Source organism: Pleurodeles waltl, chromosome 8 (genome assembly GCF_031143425.1).
Source record: "Pleurodeles waltl isolate 20211129_DDA chromosome 8, aPleWal1.hap1.20221129, whole genome shotgun sequence".
Classification (NCBI taxonomy): domain Eukaryota; kingdom Metazoa; phylum Chordata; class Amphibia; order Caudata; family Salamandridae; genus Pleurodeles; species Pleurodeles waltl.
Window position 1 is genome coordinate 18,462,194 of NC_090447.1, and position 24,479 is coordinate 18,486,672.

General features: G+C 43.7%; 1 protein-coding gene across 1 annotated transcript in view; it reads left to right on the forward strand.

Moving 5' to 3' along the window:
• The window catches only part of LOC138249305 (TRPM8 channel-associated factor homolog), a 101,993-nt gene that overhangs the window by 9,577 nt on the left and 67,937 nt on the right, over window positions 1-24,479 (forward strand). Inside the window, exon 2 of the mRNA XM_069203262.1 lies at window positions 19,622-20,559. Within this exon, the coding sequence (XP_069059363.1) occupies window positions 19,622-20,559 (938 nt within the window). The remainder of the gene's footprint in view (window positions 1-19,621; window positions 20,560-24,479) is intronic.

Below are 24,479 nucleotides of genomic sequence, written 5' to 3' on the forward strand. Positions count from 1 at the left end.
CACCACATGTGCCCAGGCCACAGAGTAAATTTAGTGCTACTTGTGGGCATGCAGCAGTGATTGTGCCACCCACTTCAGAAGCCCTTTAACCATGTCTCAAACCTGCCTTTGGAGAGCCTGTTTGTACAGTTTCACACGACCATGTCGACCTGCCAAAATAACCCTTTTGCCAGGTCCAAACCTTCCCTTTTTATATATACAAGTCATCCCTAAGGTAGGCCCTGGACAACCCAGAGGGCAGACTGCAATATATTTAAAAGGCAGGACATGTACTTTTAAGTTAAACATGTCCTGATAGTGAAAATCCCCCAAAGTCGTTTTCACTACTCCAAGGCCTATCTCTCCCATTGGATAACATTTGGACCACCTTATTCCATTTTATGAGTGTAATTCACAGTCTGGAAAAAATTAACATTTTGAATTTGTTGTCTCTGGAATCACAATTCAAAATCACAACTTATGGTTAAGTTGATTTTAAATTGCAATTCAGAAAAAGCCACTTTTAGAAATTTGTCATATTCCTACTTTAGCCATTTGGTGTCTACTTTCCGTCTCTGATCATTTGTCTGAGATGTGTGACAGCTGGGCTTTGTGTATTGCCCCTAGATATCTACACACAATGGGAGCTTAGGTGTGTCTTGAAGGGAAGGAAGAGCTGGACCAAACTTTACTTATATCTGAATAGGCTGTGTCCTGTCCTCACTCAAAGGGCTACATATTCCTTGAGTCTGGAGCCAGGGTTGGAAGGTCAGGACCTCTGTGCACTTCAAAGACCTATCTTTGAAGTCTCCCTCACTTCAAAGGCCCTACTGGTTGTAAGTACTGGACCTCTGACACCACCAATTCAGTACACTTCTGGAGCTGTGACTATTCTGCCAGGAAGAAGGACTGCTGTGCTGCTGAAGGACTGCCACTCTGATGGACTTCTCCTTTGCTGGTGTCCATTCTTGCTCCCCTGCCTGGGTGAGAAGGACTGGACCTGTATCACTTGAACCCAGAGTTACTCCAAGGGTTAGCAGGGCTGGGGTCCTGATCTGAACTCTTGGGGACATAAGACTTCCAACTAACCTGCTTCTACACCTGGACTCTGCCAGTGGTGAGTCTGTCCTGCAAAGTGATGCCACACCAGTCCTGGACCCTTGGAAGTGGGCCTAAAGTGTTTGCTCCAGTGAAACCAACGCATCAGCTGCGTCGGCAGAACTGATGCATCACCGCTGTTTTGTGGAACAGAACTGGCACATCACTTTCTTAACCAACACTCTAGTGCTTTCTTCATTGCAAGGCCCCCGCATCTCTGGCAATGGCAGCCTTCGTGACGACACCGACGCTCCACATCACAGCCTCATCAGACATGCCATATCACCTTGACACAGTCGGAACCTGCACCAAACTCCATTGCATCTTGGCAAGCCCAGGACCAAAACGAAGATGCCCCCCTGCAAAAACAGGTAGTTTTGTATTTGATAATTTTGCTATGTACAGATAGTGTTTTGGGGTATTTTCTTTCGCGGGCACTAGGCCTACCCACACAAGTGAGGTACCATTTTGATCAGTAGACTTGTGGGAACACTGGGTGGAAGGAAATGTGTGGCTCCTCTCAGATTCAAGAACTTTCTGTCACCGAAATGTGTGGAACAAGTATTCTTTTGGCCAAATTTTGAGGTTTACAAAGGAGTCTGGGTAACAGAACCTGGTGAGAGCCCATAAGTCCATCCTGGATTTCCCTTGGTGTCTAGTTTTCAAAAATGCACAGGTTTGGTAGGTTTCCCTAGGTGCCGGCTGAGCTAGAGGCCAAAATCCACAGCTAGGCACTTTGCAAGAAACAGCTCTGTTTTCTTCGGGAAAATGTGTTGTGTCTATGTTGTATTTTGGGGGTATATCCTTTTGCGGGCGCTAGGCCTACCCACACAAGTGAGGTACCATTTTTATCAGGAGACTTTGTGGAATGCTGGGTGGAAGGAAATTTGTGGCTCCACTCAGATTCCAGAACTTTCTGTCACCTAAATGTGAGGAAAAAGTGTTTTTTGGCCACGTTTTGAGGTTTGCAAAGGACTCTGGGTAACAGAACCTGGTGAGAGCCCCACAATTCACCTCATCCTGGATTCCCCTGGGTGTCTAGTTTTAAAAAATGCAGAGGTTTGGTAGGTTTTCCTAAGGGCCGGCTGAGCTAGAGAGCAAAATCCACAGCTATGCACTTTTTCCCAAAAACACGTCAGTTTTCAATGTAAAAATGTGATGTGTCCATGTTGCGTTTCCTGTCGCGGGCATTAGGCCTACCCACGCAAGTGAGGTACCATTTTTATCGGGAGACTTGGGGGAATACAAAATACCAGAACAAGTCTTGTTGCCCCTTGTCTTTCTCTACATTTTTTCCTTCCAAATGTAAGACAGTGTGTAAAAAAGACGTCTATTTGAGAAATGCCCTGTAATTCACATGCTAGTATGGGGACCCCAGAATTCAGAGATGTGCAAATAACCACTGCTTCGCAACACCTTATCTTGTGGCCATTTTGGAAATATGAAGGTTTTCTTGATACCTATTCTTCACTCTTTATATTTCACCAATTGAATTGCTGTATGCCTGGTATAGAATGAAAACCCATTGCAAGGTGCAGCTCATTTATTTGCTCTGGGTACCCAGGGTCCTTGATGAACCTACAAGCCCTATATATCCCCGCAACCAGAAGAGTCCAACTGGCATAGCGGTATATTGCTTTCAAAAATTTGACATCGCAGGAAAAAGTTACAGAGTAAAACGTGGAGAGAAAAGGCTGTTCGTTCACCTCAATTTCAATATGTTTTTATTTTCGCTGTTATTATCTGTAGGAAAACCTTGTAGGATCTACACAAATGACCCCTTGCTGAATTCAGCATTTTGTTTGCTTTTCAGAAATGCTTAGCTTTCTGGGATCCAGAATTGGTTTCACTCCCATTTCTGTCAAGGAGGCTAAAAGCACCACAAAAAATAGTAAACATGGAGTATGTCCCAGTAAAATGCCAAAATTGTATTGAAAAATGTGGTTTTATGATTCATTCCTGCCTGGTCCTGAAAGCTGTGAAACTGGTGATTGTAGCACCAGAAACCCTTTGCTGATGCCTTTGTCAGGTAAAAAAACACAAGCCTTCCTCTGCAGCCCCTTTTCCCCATTTCTTTAAAGAAAATGAAAGTTTCACTGTGTTTTGTCTAATTTCGTGGTCTCCTACAGGGGAAACCACAAATTCTGGATACCTCTAGAATCCCTAGGATGTTGGAAAAAAAGGACGCAAATTTGGCGTGGGTAGCTTATGTGAAAAAGTTATGAGGGCCTAAGCGCTAACTGCTCCAAATAGCCGAAGAAAGGCCTGGCATCTGAGGGGAAAAAGGCCTGGCAGCGAAGGGGTTACAATTTCATAACTCAAGTTCTGGATTTATTTTTTGTGGTGTGTTCACTGTTTTTACTGTTTACAGTGTTGCACAAATATGTTGCACACTGCCTTTAAGTTAAACCTGGCTGCTCTGTGCTAAGCCAGCAGAGGGTGACAAAGGTTAATTTAGGGCTTGCCTGACACAACCTGGCTAGGCCTGTGGTTGCTGTTTGACTAAGGTTCATCCCCAGGCAAACAGAAACTCAATTTCTAACAGTCTGGCACTATACAAGTGAGGTCCTGTGCCACCTGAAGCCAGTGGCAGAAAGTGTTGCCTTGTAAAGAGCAGGCAATGTCACAATTATCTGCTTTTTCTGGTCGGTAAAGGGTGGCATCAGGCATAACGTAGATGTAGGAGGCTGGACTGGCTTGTAGTGAGTACCAAGGGGTACTTGCACCTTGCACCAGGCCCAGTTATCCCTTATTAGTGTATAGGGTGTCTAGCAGCTTAGGCTGATAGATAATGGTAGCTTAGCAGAGCAGCTTAGGCTGAACTAGGAGACGTGTGAAGCTACTACAGTACCACTTAGTGTCATATGCACAATATCATAAGAAAACACAATACACAGTTATACTAAAAATAAAGGTACTTTATTTTTATGACAATATGCCAAAGTATCTCAGAGTGTACCCTCAGAGTGAGGATAGCAAATATTGACAAGTTATATGTACACAGTACTAAAAATATGCAGTATAGTCTTAGAAAACAGTGCAAACAATGTATAGTTACAATAGGATGCAATGGAGACACATAGGGATAGGGGCAACACAAACCATATACTCCAAAAGTGGAATGCGAACCACGAATGGACCCCAAACCTATGTGACCTTGTAGAGGGTCGCTGGGACTATTAGAAAATAGTGAGAGTTAGAAAAATAGCCCTCCCCAAGACCCTGAAAAGTGAGTGCAAAGTGCACTGAGGTTCCCCAGAAGACAAAGAAGTCGTAATAGAGGAATAATGCAGGAAAGACACAAACCAACAATGCAACAACTGTGGATTTCCAATCTAGGGTACCTGTGGAACAAAGGGACCAAGTCCAAAAGTCACAAGCAAGTCGGAGATGGGCAGATGCCCAGGAAATGCCAGCTGCGGGTGCAAAGAAGCTTCGACTGGACAGAAGAAGCTGCGGTTTCTGCAGGAACAAAAAAGGCTAGAGACTTCCCCTTTGGTGGACAAATCCGGCTCGCCTTGGAAAGTCATGCAGAAGTGTTTTCCCGCCAAAAGGACGCCAACAAGCCTTGCTAGCTGCAAATTGTGCGGTTGGCATTTTTGGATGCTGCTGAGGCCCAGGAGGGACTAGGAGGTCGCAAATTGGACCAGGAGAGAGAGGGGACGTCGAGCAAGACAAAGAGCCCTCTCTGAAGCAGGTAGCACCCAGAGAAGTGCCAGAAGCAGGCACTACAAGGATGCGTGAAACAGTGCTTGCCGAAGTTGCACAAAGGAGTCCCACATCGCCGGAGACCAACTTAGAAAGTCGTGCAATGCAGGTTAGAGTGCTGTGGACCCCGGCTTGGCTGTGCACAAAGGATTTCCGCCGGAAGTGCACAGGGGCCGGAGAAGTTGCAAAAGTCGCGGTTACCAACAATGCAGTCTGGAGTGGGGAGGCAAGGACTTACCTCCACCAAACTCGGACTGAAGAGTCACTGGACTGTGGGAGTCAATTGGACAGAGTTGCTGGATTCAAGGGACCTCGCTTGTTGTGCTGAGAGGAGACCCAAGGGACCGGTAATGCAGCTTTTTGGTGCCTGCGGTTGCAGGGGGAAGATTCCGTCGACCCACAGGAGATTTCTTCGGAGCTTCTGGTGCAGAGAGGAGGCAGACTACCCCCACAGCATGCACAAGCAGGAAAACAGTCGAGAAGGCGGCAGGATCAGCGTTACAGAGTTGCAGTAGTCGTCTTTGCTACTATGTTGCAGGTTTGCAGGCTTCCAGCGCGGTCAGCAGTCGTTTCCTGATCAGAAGGTGAAGAGAGAGATGCAGAGGAACTCGGATGAGCTCTTGCATTCGTTATCTAAAGTTTCCCCAGAGACAGAGACCCTAAATAGCCAGATAAGAGGGTTTGGCTACCTAGGAGAGAGGATAGGCTACTAACACCTGAAGGAGCCTATCAGAAGGAGTCTCTGACGTCACCTGGTGGCACTGGCCACTCAGAGCAGTCCCGTGTGCCAGCAGCACCTCTGTTTCCAAGATGGCAGAGGTCTGGAGCACACTGGAGGAGCTCTGGACACCTCCCAGGGGAGGTGCAGGTGAGGGGAGTGGTCACTCCCCTTTCCTTTGTCCAGTTTCGCGCCAGAGCAGGGGCTAAGGGATCCCTGAACCGGTGTAGACTGGCTTATGCAGAATTGGGCACATCTGTGCCCAAGAAAGCATTTCCAGAGGCTGGGGGAGGCTACTCCTCCCCTGCCTTCACACCATTTTCCAAAGGGAGAGGGTGTAACACCCTCTCTCAGAGGAAGTCCTTTGTTCTGCCATCCTGGGACAAGCCTGGCTTGACCCCAGGGGGGCAGAAACCTGTCTGAGGGGTTGGCAGCAGCAGCAGCTGCAGTGAAACCCCAGGAAAGGCAGTTTGGCAGTACTAGGGTCTGTGCTACAGACCACTGGGATCATGGAATTGTCCCAATAATGCCAGGATGGCATAGAGGGGGCAATTCCATGATCTTAGACATGTTACATGGCCATATACGGAGTTACCATTGTGAAGCTACATATAGGTAGTGACCTATATGTAGTGCACGCGTGTAATGGTGTCCCCGCACTCACAAAGTTCAGGGAATTGGCCCTGAACAATGTGGGGGCACCTTGGCTAGTGCCAGGGTGCCCTCACACTTAGTAACTTTGCACCTAACCTTTACCAGGTAAAGGTTAGACATATAGGTGACTTATAAGTTACCTAAGTGCAGTGTAAAATGGCTGTGAAATAACGTGGACGTTATTTCACTCAGGCTGCAGTGGCAGGCCTGTGTAAGAATTGTCAGAGCTCCCTATGGGTGGCAAAAGAAATGCTGCAGCCCATAGGGATCTCCTGGAACCCCAATACCCTGGGTACCTCAGTACCATATACTAGGGGATTATAAGGGTGTTCCAGTAAGCCAATGTAAATTGGTAAAATTGGTCACTAGCCTGTTAGTGACAATTTGGAAAGAAATGAGAGAGCATAACCACTGAGGTTCTGATTAGCAGAGCCTCAGTGAGACAGTTAGGCACCACACAGGGAACACATACATATAGGCCACAACCTTATGAGCACTGGGGTCCTGACTAGCAGGGTCCCAGTGACACATAACAAGCATACTGAAAACATAGGGTTTTCACTATGAGCACTGGGCCCTGGCTAGCAGGATCCCAGTGAAACAGTGAAAACACCCTGACATACACTCACAAACAGGCCAAAAGGGTGGGGTAACAAGGCTAGAAAGAGGCTACTTTCTCACACAACCCCCCCCCAAACGAAGGACAATAAGGCTAACCTTGGCCAGTTGAGACTTTATTGTCTAAGTGGTGATAAGTAGAGAGTAGCTCTGCAGTAGACTGGTTACTCCCTTTACCATCCACTGTATGGTTACTTCCCTGTGGGGATGTAAACCACCCTGTTTGAAGTTTTTTAGCTAAGTAACAATGTGAAGATGTATTTTCAGAGTTTCTATCAGTAAGTTTTAGTTTAGAGCAGTGGGAATTATCCACTGAACCTATTTGTAATGATGGAAATGCCAGACAGGGATGCTGTCTCAGTAAAGCCATAGCTGGGCAAAAACGTTGTCCATATGGCTGGAAGAGAGAACAGGGATGCTGTTTCTCTTGAGTTGGAGCAGGGCAGGGATGCTGTCCTATGAGCTCTACAATAGGGCAGGGATGCTGTCCTAAGTGTTGTGAGGTAGTGCAGGGTTTCTGCACTAAAGTTTCTCTGGGAGGGTTGGAGGGATGCTCCATGTTAACTAAAATGGTGCTCTTTTTGTCACCAATGTTAGTTATCCCACAGAGAGGTACTTCTACCTCAGGGAGTCCAGCTTTGCCAGCTGATGATTCCCTTGGAACAGGTGCCACCCCAGGAGAGGTTTCTCCCACCACAGGAATGGTATCCTGAATGGTAGGGTGGTTAGGGGATACTGTGATATCCTTTTTACCTGTTGATGGAGAGGGATCCTGAGTTTTCAGGCCTTCTCTCCTTTGCTTTTTCATTTCAGTAGAAATGAGAGGGAACAATTCCTCAGGGATGCCCAGCATGGCTGCATGGGCATAAAACTCTACATCAGCCCAACCTGAGGCCTCTAGGTCATTACCTAAGAGACAGTCTACAGGTAAGCTAGGTGATACCACCACCTGCTTAGGGCCAGTAACTCCACCCCAACTAAACTGAATTATAGCTAAGGGAAGAAACTTAGTGGAGTTATGGACATCAATAATCTTATACTGTTGTCCAATGATGTGTTGATCAGGGTGCACTAGGTTTTCAGTCACCAAAGTGATACTGGCACCTGTGTCCCTGTAGGCCAAGGCCTCAACACCATTTATTGAAACTGTCTGCCTGTACTTATCCATTGTAAGGGGACAAGCAGCCAGTGTGGCAAGGCCAATGCCACTAGGTGTGACAGAAACTGTCTTGGGAGTGACTACACCAGTTTCTACTATGGACCCATAAGTGAACCCAACTACACCCTTAACTTGACTGTTGCCAGCAGTCCCACCACTAGTACCACTACTGCTAGGGGCACTAGAGCTTGATGTATTAGTGGTGGTAGGCTCAGGGGGTTTACCTGGACAGGACTTATCCCCTGGCCTATGGCCTCTATTTTTACACACAAAGCACCGGGGCTTTTTAAATTGTGTAGGTTGAGAAGAAGAGGAAGAATTTGTTTTATCCCCACCCCCTGAAGAGTGTTTAAGATTTGAAGTGGGATCTTTGGTTTTACCCTTATCCCCATGCTTATCTTGAGATTTTTCACCATCATTCTTCTTATTGTTCTCCTTGTCACCACCTGTATGAACTTTTCTGTTCACCCTTGTTCTGACCCATTTGTCTGCCTTCTTTCCCAATTCTTGGGGAGAGGTCAGATCAGAGTCCACCAAGTACTGGTGCAACAAATCAGACACACAATTATTAAGAATATGCTCTCTCACGATTAAGTTATACAGGCTGTCATAATCAGTAACTTTACTGCCATGTAACCACCCCTCCAAGGCCTTCACTGAATGGTCAATGAAATCAACCCAGTCTTGTGAAGACTCCTTTTTGGTCTCTCTGAACTTTATCCTGTATTGTTCAGTGGTTAAGCCATAACCATCCAGGAGTGCATTCTTAAGAACTGTAAAATTATTGGCATCACTTTCTTTTACAGTAAGGAGCCTATCCCTACCTTTTCCACTAAATGATAGCCATAGGATAGCAGCCCACTGCCTTTGAGGGACATCCTGTACAACACAGGCCCTCTCAAGTGCAGCAAACCACTTGTTAATGTCATCCCCCTCCTTATAAGGGGGAACTATCTTGTGAAGATTCCTGGAATCATGCTCTTTTACAGGATGACTATGGGGAATACTGCTGCTGCCACCATGGGTTTCAAAACCCAACTTCTGTCTTTCCTTCTCTAGTTCAAAAGACTGTCTATCCAAATCCAGCTGTTGCTTTTTAAGCTTCAGTCTGGTTTGTTCCACCCTCAACTTATTGAGTTCCCTCTCTAACATTCTGTCATCAGGGTTGGTGGGAGGGACATTTCTAGATACAGAGGTATGATGGGAATGAACAGAAGGAGACCTGTCCCTTACAGAAGCCACCCTAACAGCTTGGCTTACAGAAACATCACTACCAGTATGGTGAGAATAAATGCTTTTGCTATGATGTGAGACAACACTATTCGTATGGTGTGGCTCATCATCATTACCAACTATGCTAGACTGTCTAGTAATGGGCAGGCTAGGAAGTTTCTTTCCTGAATCTTTTCCTGGGGGAGTCCCTGAATCAGATTGGGAACTATTAGGTACTTTTTCAACAGATGAGGCACTTATTGCCTTATCTTGTTCTCTAAGCATGTTAACTAACAATTCCAAGGAAGGATTCTTCCCTACACTCAAACCTCTCTCTACACAGAGACTCCTTGCTCTTTTCCAGCTAAGGTTGTCATATGCAAGTTTGGACAGATCAACATTTTGGCCTGTGCCAGACATTTTTAGAGAGAGTTAAAGTGATAGAAAAAGAGAAAAAAGTTTTCAGAACTTTTTGGAAAGACAGAAAAAAACTTTTTAAACTTTTAAGAACTTTTTGAAAGTTTAGAAGTACTTTTCAGCACTTAGAAAACAGTGAAAAGAGGAAATGCAAAACTTTTTAGCTATGTGTACACAAACTGAACTTGTTTTGTATATTTTTCTCTTATGAAAAGTACAATGACAAGAGTGGTAAGTAGTCTCAAAACACTTATCCCACCACTGCACAACCAACGTAGGAGGCTGGACTGGCTTGTAGTGAGTACCAAGGGGTACTTGCACCTTGCACCAGGCCCAGTTATCCCTTATTAGTGTATAGGGTGTCTAGCAGCTTAGGCTGATAGATAATGGTAGCTTAGCAGAGCAGCTTAGGCTGAACTAGGAGACGTGTGAAGCTACTACAGTACCACAAGTGTCACTTGCACAATATCATAAGAAAACACAATACACAGTTATACTAAAAATAAAGGTACTTTATTTTTATGACAATATGCCAAAGTATCTCAGAGTGTACCCTCAGAGTGAGGATAGCAAATATACACAAGTTATATGTACACAGTACTAAAAATATGCAGTATAGTCTTAGAAAACAGTGCAAACAATGTATAGTTACAATAGGATGCAATGAAGACACATAGGGATAGGGGCAACACAAACCATATACTCCAAAAGTGGAATGCGAACCACGAATGGACCCCAAACCTATGTGACCTTGTAGAGGGTCGCTGGGACTATTAGAAAATAGTGAGAGTTAGAAAAATAGCCCTCCCCAACACCCTGAAAAGTGAGTGCAAAGTGCACTGAGGTTCCCCAGAAGACAAAGAAGTCGTAATAGAGGAATAATGCAGGAAAGACACAAACCAACAATGCAACAACTGTGGATTTCCAATCTAGGGTACCTGTGGAACAAGGGGACCAAGTCCAAAAGTCACAAGCAAGTCGGAGATGGGCAGATGCCCAGGAAATGCCAGCTGCGGGTGCAAAGAAGCTTCAACTGGACAGAAGAAGCTGTGGTTTCTGCAGGAACAAAAAGGGCTAGAGACTTTCCTTTTAGTGGACGGATACCACTCGTCTTGGAGAGTCTTGCAGAAGTGTTTTCCCGCCGAAAGGACGCCAACAAGCCTTGCTAGCTGCAAATCGTGCGGTTTGCGTTTTTTGACACTGCTGAGGCCCAGGAGGAACCAGGAGGTCGCAAATTGGACCAGGAGAGAGAGGAAACATCGAGCAAGACAAAGAGCCCTCTTTGAAGCAGGTAGCTCCCGGAGAAGTGCCAGAAACAGGCACTACAAGGATGCGTGAAACAGTGCTTGCTGAAGTTGCACAAAGGAGTCCCACGTCGCCGGAGACAAACTTAGAAAGTCGTGCTATGCAGGGTAGAGTGCCGTGGACCCCGGCTTGGCTGTGCACAAAGGATTTCCGCCGGAAGTGCACAGGGGCTGGAGAAGTTGCAAAAGTTGCAGTTACCAACAATGCAGTCTGGAGTGGGGAGGCAAGGACTTACCTCCACCAAACTCGGACTGAAGAGTCACTGGACTGTGGGAGTCACTTGGACAGAGTTGCTGGATTCAAGGGACCTCGCTCGTTGTGCTGAGAGGAGACCCAAGGGACCGGTAATGCAGCTTTTTGGTGCCTGCGGTTGCAGGGGGAAGATTCCGTCGACCCACGGGAGATTTCTTCGGAGCTTCTGGTGCAGAGAGGAGGCAGACTACCCCCACAGCATGCACAAGCAGGAAAACAGTCGAGAAGGCGGCAGGATCAGCGTTACAGAGTTGCAGTAGTCGTCTTTGCTACTATGTTGCAGGTTTGCAGGCTTCCAGCGCGGTCAGCAGTCGTTTCCTTATCGGAAGGTGAAGAGAGAGATGCAGAGGAACTCGGATGAGCTCTTGCATTCGTTATCTAAAGTTTCCCCAGAGACAGAGACCCTAAATAGCCAGAAAAGAGGGTTTGGCTACTTAGGAGAGAGGATAGGCTACTAACACCTGAAGGAGCCTATCAGAAGGAGTCTCTGACGTCACCTGGTGGCACTGGCCACTCAGAGCAGTCCCGTGTGCCAGCAGCACCTCTGTTTCCAAGATGGCAGAGGTCTGGAGCACACTGGAGGAGCTCTGGACACCTCCCAGGGGAGGTGCAGGTCAGGGGAGTGGTCCCTCCCCTTTTCTTTGTCCAGTTTCGCGCCAGAGCAGGGGCTAAGGGGTCCCTGAACCGGTGTAGACTGGCTTATGCAGAATTGGGCACATCTGTGCCCAAGAAAGCATTTCCAGAGGCTGGGGGAGGCTACTCCTCCCCTGCCTTCACACCATTTTCCAAAGGGAGAGGGTGTAACACCCTCTCTCAGAGGAAGTCCTTTGTTCTGCCATCCTGGGACAAGCCTGGCTTGACCCCAGGGGGGCAGAAACCTGTCTGAGGGGTTGGCAGCAGCAGCAGCTGCAGTGAAACCCCAGGAAAGGCAGTTTGGCAGTACCAGGGTCTGTGCTACAGACCACTGGGATCATGGAATTGTCCCAATAATGCCAGGATGGCATAGAGGGGGCAATTCCATGATCTTAGACATGTTACATGGCCATATTCGGAGTTACCATTGTGAAGCTACATATAGGTAGTGACCTATATGTAGTGCACGCGTGTAATGGTGTCCCCGCACTCACAAAGTTCAGGGAATTGGCCCTGAACAATGTGGGGGCACCTTGGCTAGTGCCAGGGTGCCCTCACACTTAGTAACTTTGCACCTAACCTTTACCAGGTAAAGGTTAGACATATAGGTGACTTATAAGTTACCTAAGTGCAGTGTAAAATGGCTGTGAAATAACGTGGACGTTATTTCACTCAGGCTGCAGTGGCAGGCCTGTGTAAGAATTGTCAGAGCTCCCTATGGGTGGCAAAAGAAATGCTGCAGCCCATAGGGATCTCCTGGAACCCCAATACCCTGGGTACCTCAGTACCATATACTAGGGGATTATAAGGGTGTTCCAGTAAGCCAATGTAAATTGGTAAAATTGGTCACTAGCCTGTTAGTGACAATTTGGAAAGAAATGAGAGAGCATAACCACTGAGGTTCTGATTAGCAGAGCCTCAGTGAGACAGTTAGGCACCACACAGGGAACACATACATATAGGCCACAACCTTATGAGCACTGGGGTCCTGACTAGCAGGGTCCCAGTGACACATAACAAACATACTGAAAACATAGGGTTTTCACTATGAGCACTGGGCCCTGGCTAGCAGGATCCCAGTGAGACAGTGAAAACACCCTGAGATACACTCACAAACAGGCCAAAAGTGGGGGTAACAAGGCTAGAAAGAGGCTACTTTCTCACAGTAGAAGAGGTGGGATCTCTGTTCCATGTTTTAGAAAGCGAGCCCAAGCACTTTGGCATTGGTTAGCAGTGATAAAGTGCACAGAGTCCTAAAAAAATGAATTCAGAAATAGCATGGCTAAAAGCAAAATGTTTGGGGGTGACCCCCCACAGAGGGCCAAGTCCAACAAAGCACATGTGGAATGAGTGTGGGGTTTATATACAAATTCTCCACACATTCCATACCCAGACAAATGGGTTTGTTTAAAGGTTGAACAAGACCCTAATGGGTATGAACGGGCCTACCGGAACCAAAGAGGTGTAAGTGGGACACCCTCTTTCACTGGTGGCTGGTGATAGGCATCAGTGGTGGAGCAAATAAATCAGTCGTTTTGACCCACTGGCAGGCACTGAGACATTATGAATACCTTTAGGGTCAACAGCAAAGCTCTCCATCATGGTTCGTTATAAACAGTGTTTATAATGGACCATGACTGAGAGCTCTGGAGTTAGGGCTGAAGGCAGTGCGAGTTTCTCACTGTGCCTGTCAGTGGGTCATAACATTCAAAATAAAATAGGTACTTTTCAGTTGCCTCACCTCCTGTCCTCTTCTCTTCGGTGTTCCTTAGTCCTGTTGGGGGCATGTGGTTTTGGAGCCAACACCCGTACCCACTCCAGACATTGTTATCATGCTGCCAATAATGTTTAGCAGCAGGCAAGATGCACCAGGATTGGTTGGAGCATTCAAGCTTGACGCTCCCTCAGTCACTGGGGGCGTGTGCCTTCGCAACGCAGCTATCTAAGACAGCTTGGGTTAGAGAGGTTTAAAGTGCACATGTCTTGCTGGCCGACATGCTCACAATAAACTTAAGTGCCCAACACTTCTCCCTGATGCTGCCACTCAGCAGCAATGGCCCACTCTTCACTTGTGAGTAGTGAAAAATAAAATGGTAATAAGTTACCTTTATTACCATTTTATTTTTCAACTCTGCAGCATTTTATTTATTAGGGCAACACTCCTCCACCATAATAGAGGAGCAGCAGCTGCCCTCTAGCTATGCCTTCTTTGTTTCTTACAAGGAAGTGCCTTTGAAGGAAGTGGAGTGAACTGCTTGGTCACCATGACTCTGTGTGGAGACCTCTCAGTCTTGTATTGGAGGGCTAGGAGTAAGCTCTCGAGAAGCCTCCTCAGGATGTGTTGTTTGGGCAAAATATTGGGCAAAATATTGAGTATAAAAGAGCAAAAATATTAGAAAAAATTTTGTGTTTGAAAAATATCATGTCATAAAATATTGTCAAGAATATTTTTTTTTATTAGTGCCTAATATTGTTTTCGAGAATATTGTTGTTTTTAGAACAGGTTTCAGTAACATGGTTGTAACAATTATCATTTTATATTTCATAATAATTCTTTGGTGTTGGTATTGTTGGTATTATTGTTGTTAATTTTATAAAATATAGTTAGTAATTTGAAGTGTTTTAATCATTTCTTTAAATGTCATTAGTATTTTATAGTGTCATAGCTGGTTGTTGGGTTTGTAGGGGAATGGAGTGGGTTATTATTCAAGATAGATATGTTTTAGCTTTTAATATTCATTTTTTTCAGTGAATATTATTGATGACATTTTTTATAATTGTTATATTATATTTTGAATTTAGAATTGTAACTTAGTTTTATGATTATTAGAAGCAAGTTATATTTCATTAGCACATTATTGGTTTTGTAGGGGTTCAGGGTAGGAAGTTCATTCACTTGTACATAATTAAAAATTGTTGTTAATTAGTTTTTAATTGTTAATGTTATTTATTTTTAATTATGTAAATAGTGTGTAGTGATTTATTTAAGTTATATTTATCTTTGGGTTGCTGGGTTTGTATGGGAATAGTGTGGGAAATTAAATATAATTAAATGTATTTTTTAAATGTAACAACTTTTTGCTAATTAAATAATATTTGATTATTAATTATGTAAATTAACAAATTGTTTAATTATTGTGTATTTGCACTGTTTTATTTCTATTAACATATAATTTATGTTGATATGTTTATTACACATCTATTTTTTTAATACTATGTTTTAGGTGAGTAAGATGGTAAGAAAATATTTATACAACTTTTATATTGTTATTTATATGTAATTAATTGATAATTATGTATATTTTTATATTTCTTGTTTTAAAAAACATAATTAATTTAATGATACGTATTTGTTACATTTTGTTTGTGGAGTGATATTTATTTACATTTTATTTTTAATTTTAATTATTAATTGGAATTAAATAACTCATGATGTCATCATTTTGTTATTTTATTGGTCATTAGGGAAGTTGATATTATATGTAATTTCATTTTTTCCCTTTCTTTCTTTTTCAATGTATACAGAAAGTGATGTTTGGTTGCTAGCCGTCTCTTGATTTTCCGATGTGTATCTCTTCCCATAAAAAACTAGACACCCTGCAGCAAATAACAGCAGTTATTGTGAAAACAAAAGGGTGGGACAATATTCATAGAGAATGGGTAAAATGAAACATCTCTGAGGAACATCATAAAAGTCATAGAAAAAGATAATATGGAGAGTCCCTTGTCTGGAAACATTATCACTGGGGCAGTTGATTGGATCATTTGACCAACAATTAATAATAGAAAAACTAACAAGTCAATGGAATATGTTGATCCCGAAGGGAGTTAACAGGAACCTTTGCTTGCAGTTTTAAACAAAACTAAGTTATGGTTCTAAACTATTAGTGAAAAGAAACATTTGGTTCTTAATAACACTAGGCTTAACAGTTTCCTTCAATTTTCAAATAAAAATAGATATTTAGCCTCATTATGAGTTCAGTGAACAGGATAACCAGTCCGCCGAACTTCCTAAGGGGAGGTCGCTGTCATGCAAGCTACCTTCCCTCCGGGCCCATTACGACATTCCCGCTGGGCTGACGGGCGAAAACCAAGATTTCTGCCCAGCAGGAAAGTGTCAGCAGCATTGTCGCCGGCTTGTAATCAAGCCGGCATCAATGCTGCCACCGCAGGGGGCACCCACACCCTCACAATGCTCACTGTCTGCACAGCAGACACTGAGGATTGTGAGGGTGCTGGGCAGCGGGACCCATGTACTGTCCATGCCAACTGTATGGGCAGTGCAGGGGTCCCCATGTGGCCCCCTGCACCTGCTCTCTGCCAACCTTTTCATGACAGTAAAACCACCATGAAAAGGCTGGCAGAGAACCAGGTCGTAATCAGCAGGGTGGCGCAGCATGCAGCTCTGGCTGATTCCGACCTGCACCCACCGTCAACCCATCGGGATCACCGATCCTGGTGCAGACTGTAGAACCCTGGCGGTCTGACCGCCATGGTCATAATGTGGTGGTCGGACCACCACAGCAGAGGAGGTCTAGACCGCCACTATGAATCTGACGGTCGAGTGAGTACCAGACTCGTAATGAGGCCCTTTGTTTTTTTAACACACTCCTACTAATATGCTGTACTATTTTGGGAGTGTTAAAATATTCTGGATATCCCAAATCTTCTTTAAAATATTTAACAAATTAAACAAGGAATATGATGGAAGACAGACAAATTATAGCAGTCATTAATGAATGCACAATTTAAATTAGTAAAATCAGAGGTCCATACCTTGTGCAACAATAAAATAGGCTGGAATTTAATAAAGTTAGTTGAAAGTGTGGCCCCCAGTTCAGAATGAGAAATAAACATAGAACAACTTTTGGGCACAGACTTGCATTCATATATGTAATCCTTTTGCAGTCAAACACTTTCCCTTCTGTTGCGTAGAGTGGAGTGGGGATCGTAAATCTAAACCCTCCGAAACCTGACTCTTTCCTGGAGTGGTAATAATAAATCTAAGTCCTGAGAAGTCTAACATTTTCCCTATTGTTGTTTAGATAGGAAAGGAAATCGTATATATGAACCCTCTGAAGTCCAACACTTTACCTAGTGTTACTTAGGCTGGAGTGGCAATGGTATATCTAGTCTTTACAAAGTCTAACCCTTTTCCTAATATTGGTAAAATAGGATGTATTTTATTATTGGTTGAGTTTAATGAATATTTGATATTGCTTGTGTATATTTATTAATGTTTATATTATCTTAAGTAAATGTCTTATTTGGGGTTGTAATATTTTACTATTTTCTATATTGGTGAAATAATAAAATATTCTGTAATTGAATTGTTTTTATATTTATCGTGTTTTTTATTTGTGTTTAAATTATGTGTGTGTATTAATATATATGCTTTTAAAGGACTAAATACAAATAATTATTTCTAAAAATATTAAAAAGTAAATATTTGTAATGCAAAATAAATATATATTTTATTATGTCAGACTATATATAGAGACATATATTGATATATAAATATACACATATATTTATATAAAATCACAAAGACATCTATATGATTGTGTGTATTTATATAAATATACATTTTTATGTAGTAATAAACTAGTGAAATGTATTTACTTTATATCATGTTACTTATTAAAAAATTTAACATTTACTAAATGTATATACATTTAAAGAACATATTTTCATCAGTTTTTAAATGTTATTAATGTCAATGATATTTTATGAATATTTTTTATAATTAGATTATAAGTATGGAAACACAATGGGCCTCATTACGAGTGTGGCAGTCTACAGGCTGCCATATTACACCAGAAAACCACAATCTCCACCAGGAGACATGATCCCAGCGGCCTGGCGGTGGCGGAGATCATACTGTAATCTGCCAGGGCAGTGCTGCATGTAGCCCTTGCCTGCGGATTGCGACCTTGTTCTCTGCCAGCCTTTTCATGGCGGTTACACTGCCATGAAAAGGTTGGCAGATAACAGGTGCAGGGGGCCCCCTTGCCCAGCACCAAGCACTAAGCAGACCGTGAACCATGCGATGATGCTGGTGCACCCTGCTCGCTACAGCATTGCCACCGGCTCGATTATGAGCCAGAGACAATGCTGTAGCATGTTTCCCGCTAAGCCGGCAGGTGGGAAACTCCTAATAACTCTGGCAGGGATGCCACCACGAAGCGGTGCCTACGCTGTCGAGAGTGTGGTGGACGGGCTTTCCCATCCACCAAACTCGAAACGAGGCCCAATATTTGGATAATTTATATTTTTGAGATAATATTTTTGTCAAAGTTATTCTTTGCCACAACATTGTGTCATTGAACCCAGGATGTAGTGAGCTACATGTTGTCACTCAGGTTTCAGGTGAAGCACACTGACAACCAGGAAGCCAGTCGGGAACAATTCACTGGTATTACCAGTAGGCCACTCTGATGGAGTCCCAACGTGACCAAACAGTGTCAGTTATGGAACTTGTGGAGCCCTGGGCCTTAAAGGTCCAGTGAACAGGGACCTATGAGGTCAAGGAGCAAAAGGGTGAGGTCACCTACTATCCTCCAATTTGACTGATTGGATTGTTGTTGTTCTGGTATTATTTTATTTATTAAAATATACTCTATTTTTATAAGTTCTTTTGAGATTTTTCGTGTGTTATGCTTTCACCATGTTACTATTTGAGTGCTATATGAATACGCTACACATTGCCTCTATGTTTAGCCAGACTGTATTTTGGCAAGATACCAGAGGGTTAAGCACAGGTTAATTTAGTGACTTTTGTGGTTTACCCTAACAAGGACTGTGGTTACTGTTCGAGTGAGGCTTCCACCCTCCTCAACTAATCAAATTATTTTTTACAATTGTCTTGTTGTTTTACTTTATTGTGTGCTGGCAGAGCAATGTATTGTTGTTTTTCCTTAGTGAAGGCTCTCAAATGATTGTCTTGTTGCTTTCTATAAATGCACGCTCTCAGATGATTGTCATGTTGCTTTCCTTTATTGTACACTCTCAAGTGATTGTCATGTTGTTTTCTCTCACTGCTTGTTGTTTGCTCTTAATGCATGCTCTCCGATGATTGTTGTGTTGTTTTCCCCCAGTGTACCCTCTCAAGTGATTGTCTTGTTACTTTCCCTTAGTAATTGTTTTCTCTTAGTGAATGATCCCAAATGACTGCATGTTTTTTCTCCTTAGTGCACTCTCTCAGGTGTTTGTCATGTTGTTTTTTCTCAGTGCTTGTTGTTTTCCCTTATTGCATGCTCACAGATGATTGTAATGTTGTTTTCCCTTTGTGCACTCTCTCAAGTGATTGTCATGTTGATTTTTCCCAGTGCTTGTTGTTTTCCATTATTGCATGCTCCCAGATGATTGTGATGTTGTTTTCCCATTAGTGTACTTGTTCAAGTGAGTGTCATGTTGCTTTCTATCAGTGTTGTTTTCCCTTAGTGCCCACTCTTTGATGACTGTAATTTAGTTTTCTCTCAGTGCACTTTCTCAAGTGATTGTTTTGTTGATTTCTCTTAGTGCTTGTTGTTATTCCTTACTGCATGCTCTCAGATGATTGTCATGTTGCTTTCCCTAAATGCACTCTCTCAAGTGATTGTCCTGTTGTTGTCTCTTAGTGCTTGTTGTATCCTCTTACTGCACACTCTCAGATGATTGTCATGCTGTTTTCCCTTGGTGCACTCGCTCAAGTGATTGTCTTTTTGTTTTCTCTTAGTGCCTGCTGTTTTCCCTTAGTGCACTATCCCAAGTGATTGTCTTTTTGTTTTCTCTCAGTGCTTGCCGTTTTCCCTTAGTGCACGCTCTCAAGTGATTGTCATGTTGTTTTCCCTTACTGCACACTCTCAAGTGATTGTCTTGTTTTGTAGACATGGAATTGACTTCATCCAAGATTTAAGAAGCCTTCTAGCTGGAGTTACGGACCTGCACATTGAAAATGAAGCAGTGCCCTCCCAGCTCCTGGTCCATGGGTTACTGGCCTTCCCTGTTGCACTTGATGATTCTCATCAGTCATTTCTGGCTGCTGCATACTATGGGAAAGGGCGAGTTGTTGTTGCAACACATGAGAGACAACTAAACACACCTTACCTTAAAACATTTTTACTCAATGCCATCTCCTGGCTGGATGCAGGGAGGCAGGGGAAGATTGGCATTGAAAGCAGCTTGAAGGGGCTCAATGATCTTCTCAATGAGAACAAAGTGCCAAGTGGAATTTCTGACCTGATACCAAGTCTTAGCGTCTACTGCTGCCAGTCTTACAGTGATAGTGAGGTGCGGAAAATCCACAAGTTTGTGGCTGAAGGAGGGGGCTTGCTAATCGGAGGCAAGGCCTGGTGGTGGGCCCATCAGCATCCAGGCCAATATGCTGCAGCAGAATATCCCGGCAATAAAATACTGAATACATTTGGAATCTCTATCCTGGGCAAGTTCCTCAAGGCTGGTACTTACAAACCTATGAAGCCTGAAGATGTGACACAGGTGTACCACTTTCGTAGAGCTCTTTCCAGGTTCCTGCAAGATAACAGTGGGAAGGATACAGTGCCATCTCCATCACCTTGGCTCCAAAAACTGGGGCAAGACTGTACTGAATTTGTGAAACTGTCACCAGGAGGTTCTTCGGCAGTCTCCTCTATTCACCAAATGTTGAAAAATCTGCTCCATCACACTAAGGTCCCAACAGTGAGTAAAGACAAGCCTATTCAAAACAACTCGAATGAGTCTGTTCTGATCCAGTTGGCGACATCTCTTCATGATCGATACACTGATTTGTCTGATGTTATCCTGACCATCGATGCCAAGAATGAAGGTATGCAGGTCCTGACTGGTACGGCAAAGCTGCCCTTGCAAATTTTGTCAGGCCAGACCCCATAAGGTGCATAGCGAGCGCGGTGAGAAACCCTGGCTGCTTGGAATGGTTCTCCCCCCCTCCTCCAAGAAAATTGGGGGAAAAATGTCACAAATGGTGCATTCTTGAACACATTTTCATTATATATTCAATTGAATTTGTTTTTAAAGCATAGTAAATGATGACCATTCAGTGTACCAGAATAAGGCAATCTTTATTGGGGCACTTCAGGGATTCCCTCACCATCATCCTCTAACAATGTCCCTCATCTCTCTATAGCCCCTCTCTCTCTCTTGTATTTAATTTGTTTCATAGCTCCTCTCCTACTAGTGTTGGGTGTCGGAGCACCTTACTTCACACACAGATACACAGACATTGGATCATACATTTAGAAATCAGGGCATAGAAAATGTTGAATACTGCAAAGGGGACTGCAAGGTATAGGATTCACATGTCATCCATACTGGAGGCATTTTTAAGAGTGCTTGGTATGGGGAAGCATACACTCAGTTGTCAGAATGTAACACAGTGGCTAGGGTTGACTTTACTAGTAAAAATGTTTTTCTGCCCAAACAAACCCTTCTTAGAAACATTAGTACAATGAAAGACTGGGAAAAAGCCTAACTTTCTAAGCTGTATGATGTAGTTTGCATGCAGCTCTTTGATGGCAGCTCATAGCTCACTGTGCTAAATCAGGATTGGAACTTATAAACTGTACACAAGCAAAGGGATATATGTCTCAAAAGGAGTAATCCACTGAGCTACGTAGATAAAATACTGTTCTGTGATCTGCATAGTACATGTTCTTTGCTGCAGGCATAATAACCCTCTGTGCTACCATTAGATGAGTCTAAACTGCCCCAAGACAAAACTTCAGTCTCGCTCCAGCAGGTACATTAATCACCAGATTTATCTTGGCACTTTGTTCTTGCCTGAAAGTTGTTGGATATACAAAGAACTCTGCAGTGCTTTTAAAACTGCTGCACTGTTTCAAAACCAGCCCCCCAGTAATAAAAGCGCCCCCCACCCCACCTTCCAAGCCTTTTGGGGAAACGCCCGATGCCTGGTACGGCCAGCGCAGCCTTGAAGGTGCAGGCAAATTGGTTGTATCATTGTCATATAACTGACTGATTATTGTTGTGCAACAAGATGGTTGTTGAGGATTTAAAATGTATAGGAAAATAGACAATTCCACTGACATAATGGGCATGGAACTTTATTTAGAACTTGGCAGATTGGATAAACTCCCATTAATTGGTGGTGTGTCTTTCCTTTGCATCAAATTCCATCTGCCTTATGTAAAGTTTTTTTAGATAGTGGAAAACAAGCTTTGCACCATTATTTGCAAACTCCTCCCACCCGTGTGTCATTTTATCACAGGTGGATAAATATGGGGCTATGGGGATAGCACCATTTTTTAGATGGGAACGCCTACCTTGCATCTCATTGAAACAAGGTCGGTTCACACATCCAAAAAATGGTGCAAACTCAAATTTTTTGACGTGTATAACGTCAAAATATAAATATGGAGTTATGTTTGTGCCACATTTGTGTTAAATAAAATGTCACACATGCAGCGCAAAAAAAGTATTGTTATGGGCCTAAAGCCCACATTACAACATTGGCGGTATTGACATACCATCGCCGTTGTTATCAGCCGGCCACCCGCATTCTGACCGTAGGTGGAATACCATTGACGGTCATTGTGGCAGACGGCGGTAAGGTGGTGCTGCTGTGAGCAGCAGCGCCACGCCAGCAAAACACCGCCTACTGTATCATGAGCAATGATACAACCTGGCAGTGTTTTGCTTGTGGATGCTGCTGTTTGCAGCAGCGCCGCGTCCCGTCTCCTGCCGGAGGACCCCCTGCAAGCAGGTAAGTCAGGTTCTCTGACCGGAGAGGGAGGGGGGGTGTTGTGTGTGTGTGGGGGGTATTGTGTGTGTGTGTGTGGAGAGTGTGTCTGTTTTTGTATGCGTGCATGAGGGTGTGAGTCCCGTTGAATGAGTGCGTGAATGACTGAATGTGAGTGTACGTGTATGTTATGTGTTGTGAATGCGTGTGTGCGACAATGTATGTTGGTGTGTGTTGCGGTGTGTGGATATGTATGTGTGCATGCGTGGGTGGACGTGGGGATGTGTGTGTATGAGTGTGTATGTGTGCGCATGGCTGTGTGTAAATGTGCAGGGGCAGGAGAGGGAGGGGGAGGGTGGTAGAGGACTCTGGGGAGGGGGGCGGGGAGACCCCTATCAGTGCCAGGGAAGGAATTCCCTGGCACTGATAGTGCCTACCGCCACGGTTTTCGTGGCAGTACGATTGCCATGAAAACCATGGTGGTAGGCGAGGTCATAATCCCGAGGGTGGGATTGTGATGGCCGCCTGGCTGGAGACCGAAGTCTCCAGCCCAGTGTCTGTTACCACCTTGGCGGACGGAGTGGTACCTTGGCGGTTTGGCCTGAGCCAAACCGCTAATGTCATAATTTGGGAAAAGGTACCGCTAGCCTGTTGGCAGTACCTTTCCTCAAATTACCACCGACCGCCAGTGTCGTAATGAGGGACTAAGTGTTTTAGTGGAAACACATAAAACTTGCTATATGTATAATATCCATACTTTTTGAATGTAGGGAATATAATAAAATATGTGAGAAAAGTGGTTTATTATATGGTGTGATTGTGAGACCTCACTGTTTAATAAACTCATAAATCTATCTTTGGTCCAGTCAGGCACATTTATAAAACCTTAGCTCAAACCTAGGTAGCTGTGGCTTTGAGGAGTCATGCTTTAACAAAGGAAAAAGTGCAAAGCATTTAGAAGTACCAAAACTATTCAATGAGAAGGAAACATGGAAATAAAAGTAATTAGACACCAATTTATAAAACTATGGGCCTAATTTAGAGTTTGGTGGACGGGGTCACTCCACCCCAAACATGACGGATATCCTATCCACTGTATTATAATTTGATTATATCCTATGGAAATCGTAATACGGCGACGGACGAGACATCCGGCACAATTGTGGCAGAGCAACTCATCCGACAAACTCTAAACCAGGTCCTATATCTTATTTTCATATGACTGTTTAGACACCAAAAGGAGTATTATCCACCTGAGATTAAATTATTAAGCAAATCGTAAACCGCAGCTTTTCACTCAAATTGCAAACAAGCATTGACAACTACCACAATTAGTAGTTACTAGGAACATTTTACTAAACGTTTATAAAATAAAGTTGTGGTTGTGTATTCTGGCCCACTTTGGGCAATCTAGACTAGCAGGGAGTGAGTCATAGGGACCAATAAGGCTTGGAAGGATTGTTATCTTGCAGTCAAAACAGTCTGTAATCCAGTTCCAAGCTCTGTGGACAAACTGCCTTAGACTTCAATGTATTGATCCTGATGCTAGGGACACAGGATTCTGAAGGTGCTGCAGGATGGTGATCCAATAAGGAGGGGGTGGTCTTCCTGGGGCTACTCTTCGATCCATGGGGTCAGGGTTGGTGGAATTTCGCCACAGGAATTGGTGTCCCTCTACTCAACACAAACTGTTAGAAAACAGAGTGGATCATAATACCAGTCAATGTTAATCAACACAACCAAATTGTATCTTGTTCATAGTAACAGCTATGTTTCCAATTATGAATTTTAAACAAACCAACACAGCCATTGTGTCCCCATGTATGACGTCACATTAACTCATTGAACAATTCATATTGGCATCATTGTTATCCCAGTGGGAATATCATCATAATCACAGGACAAACACATGCATTCTAATCTCTGCTAGTTGCTTACGAACATTATCTTTCACCCAAGTGGCTACACCTTACCTATTTTAGAGTACTAAAGGTCTGGGTGCATATTATAAGGAACAGGGGTTCCTTATC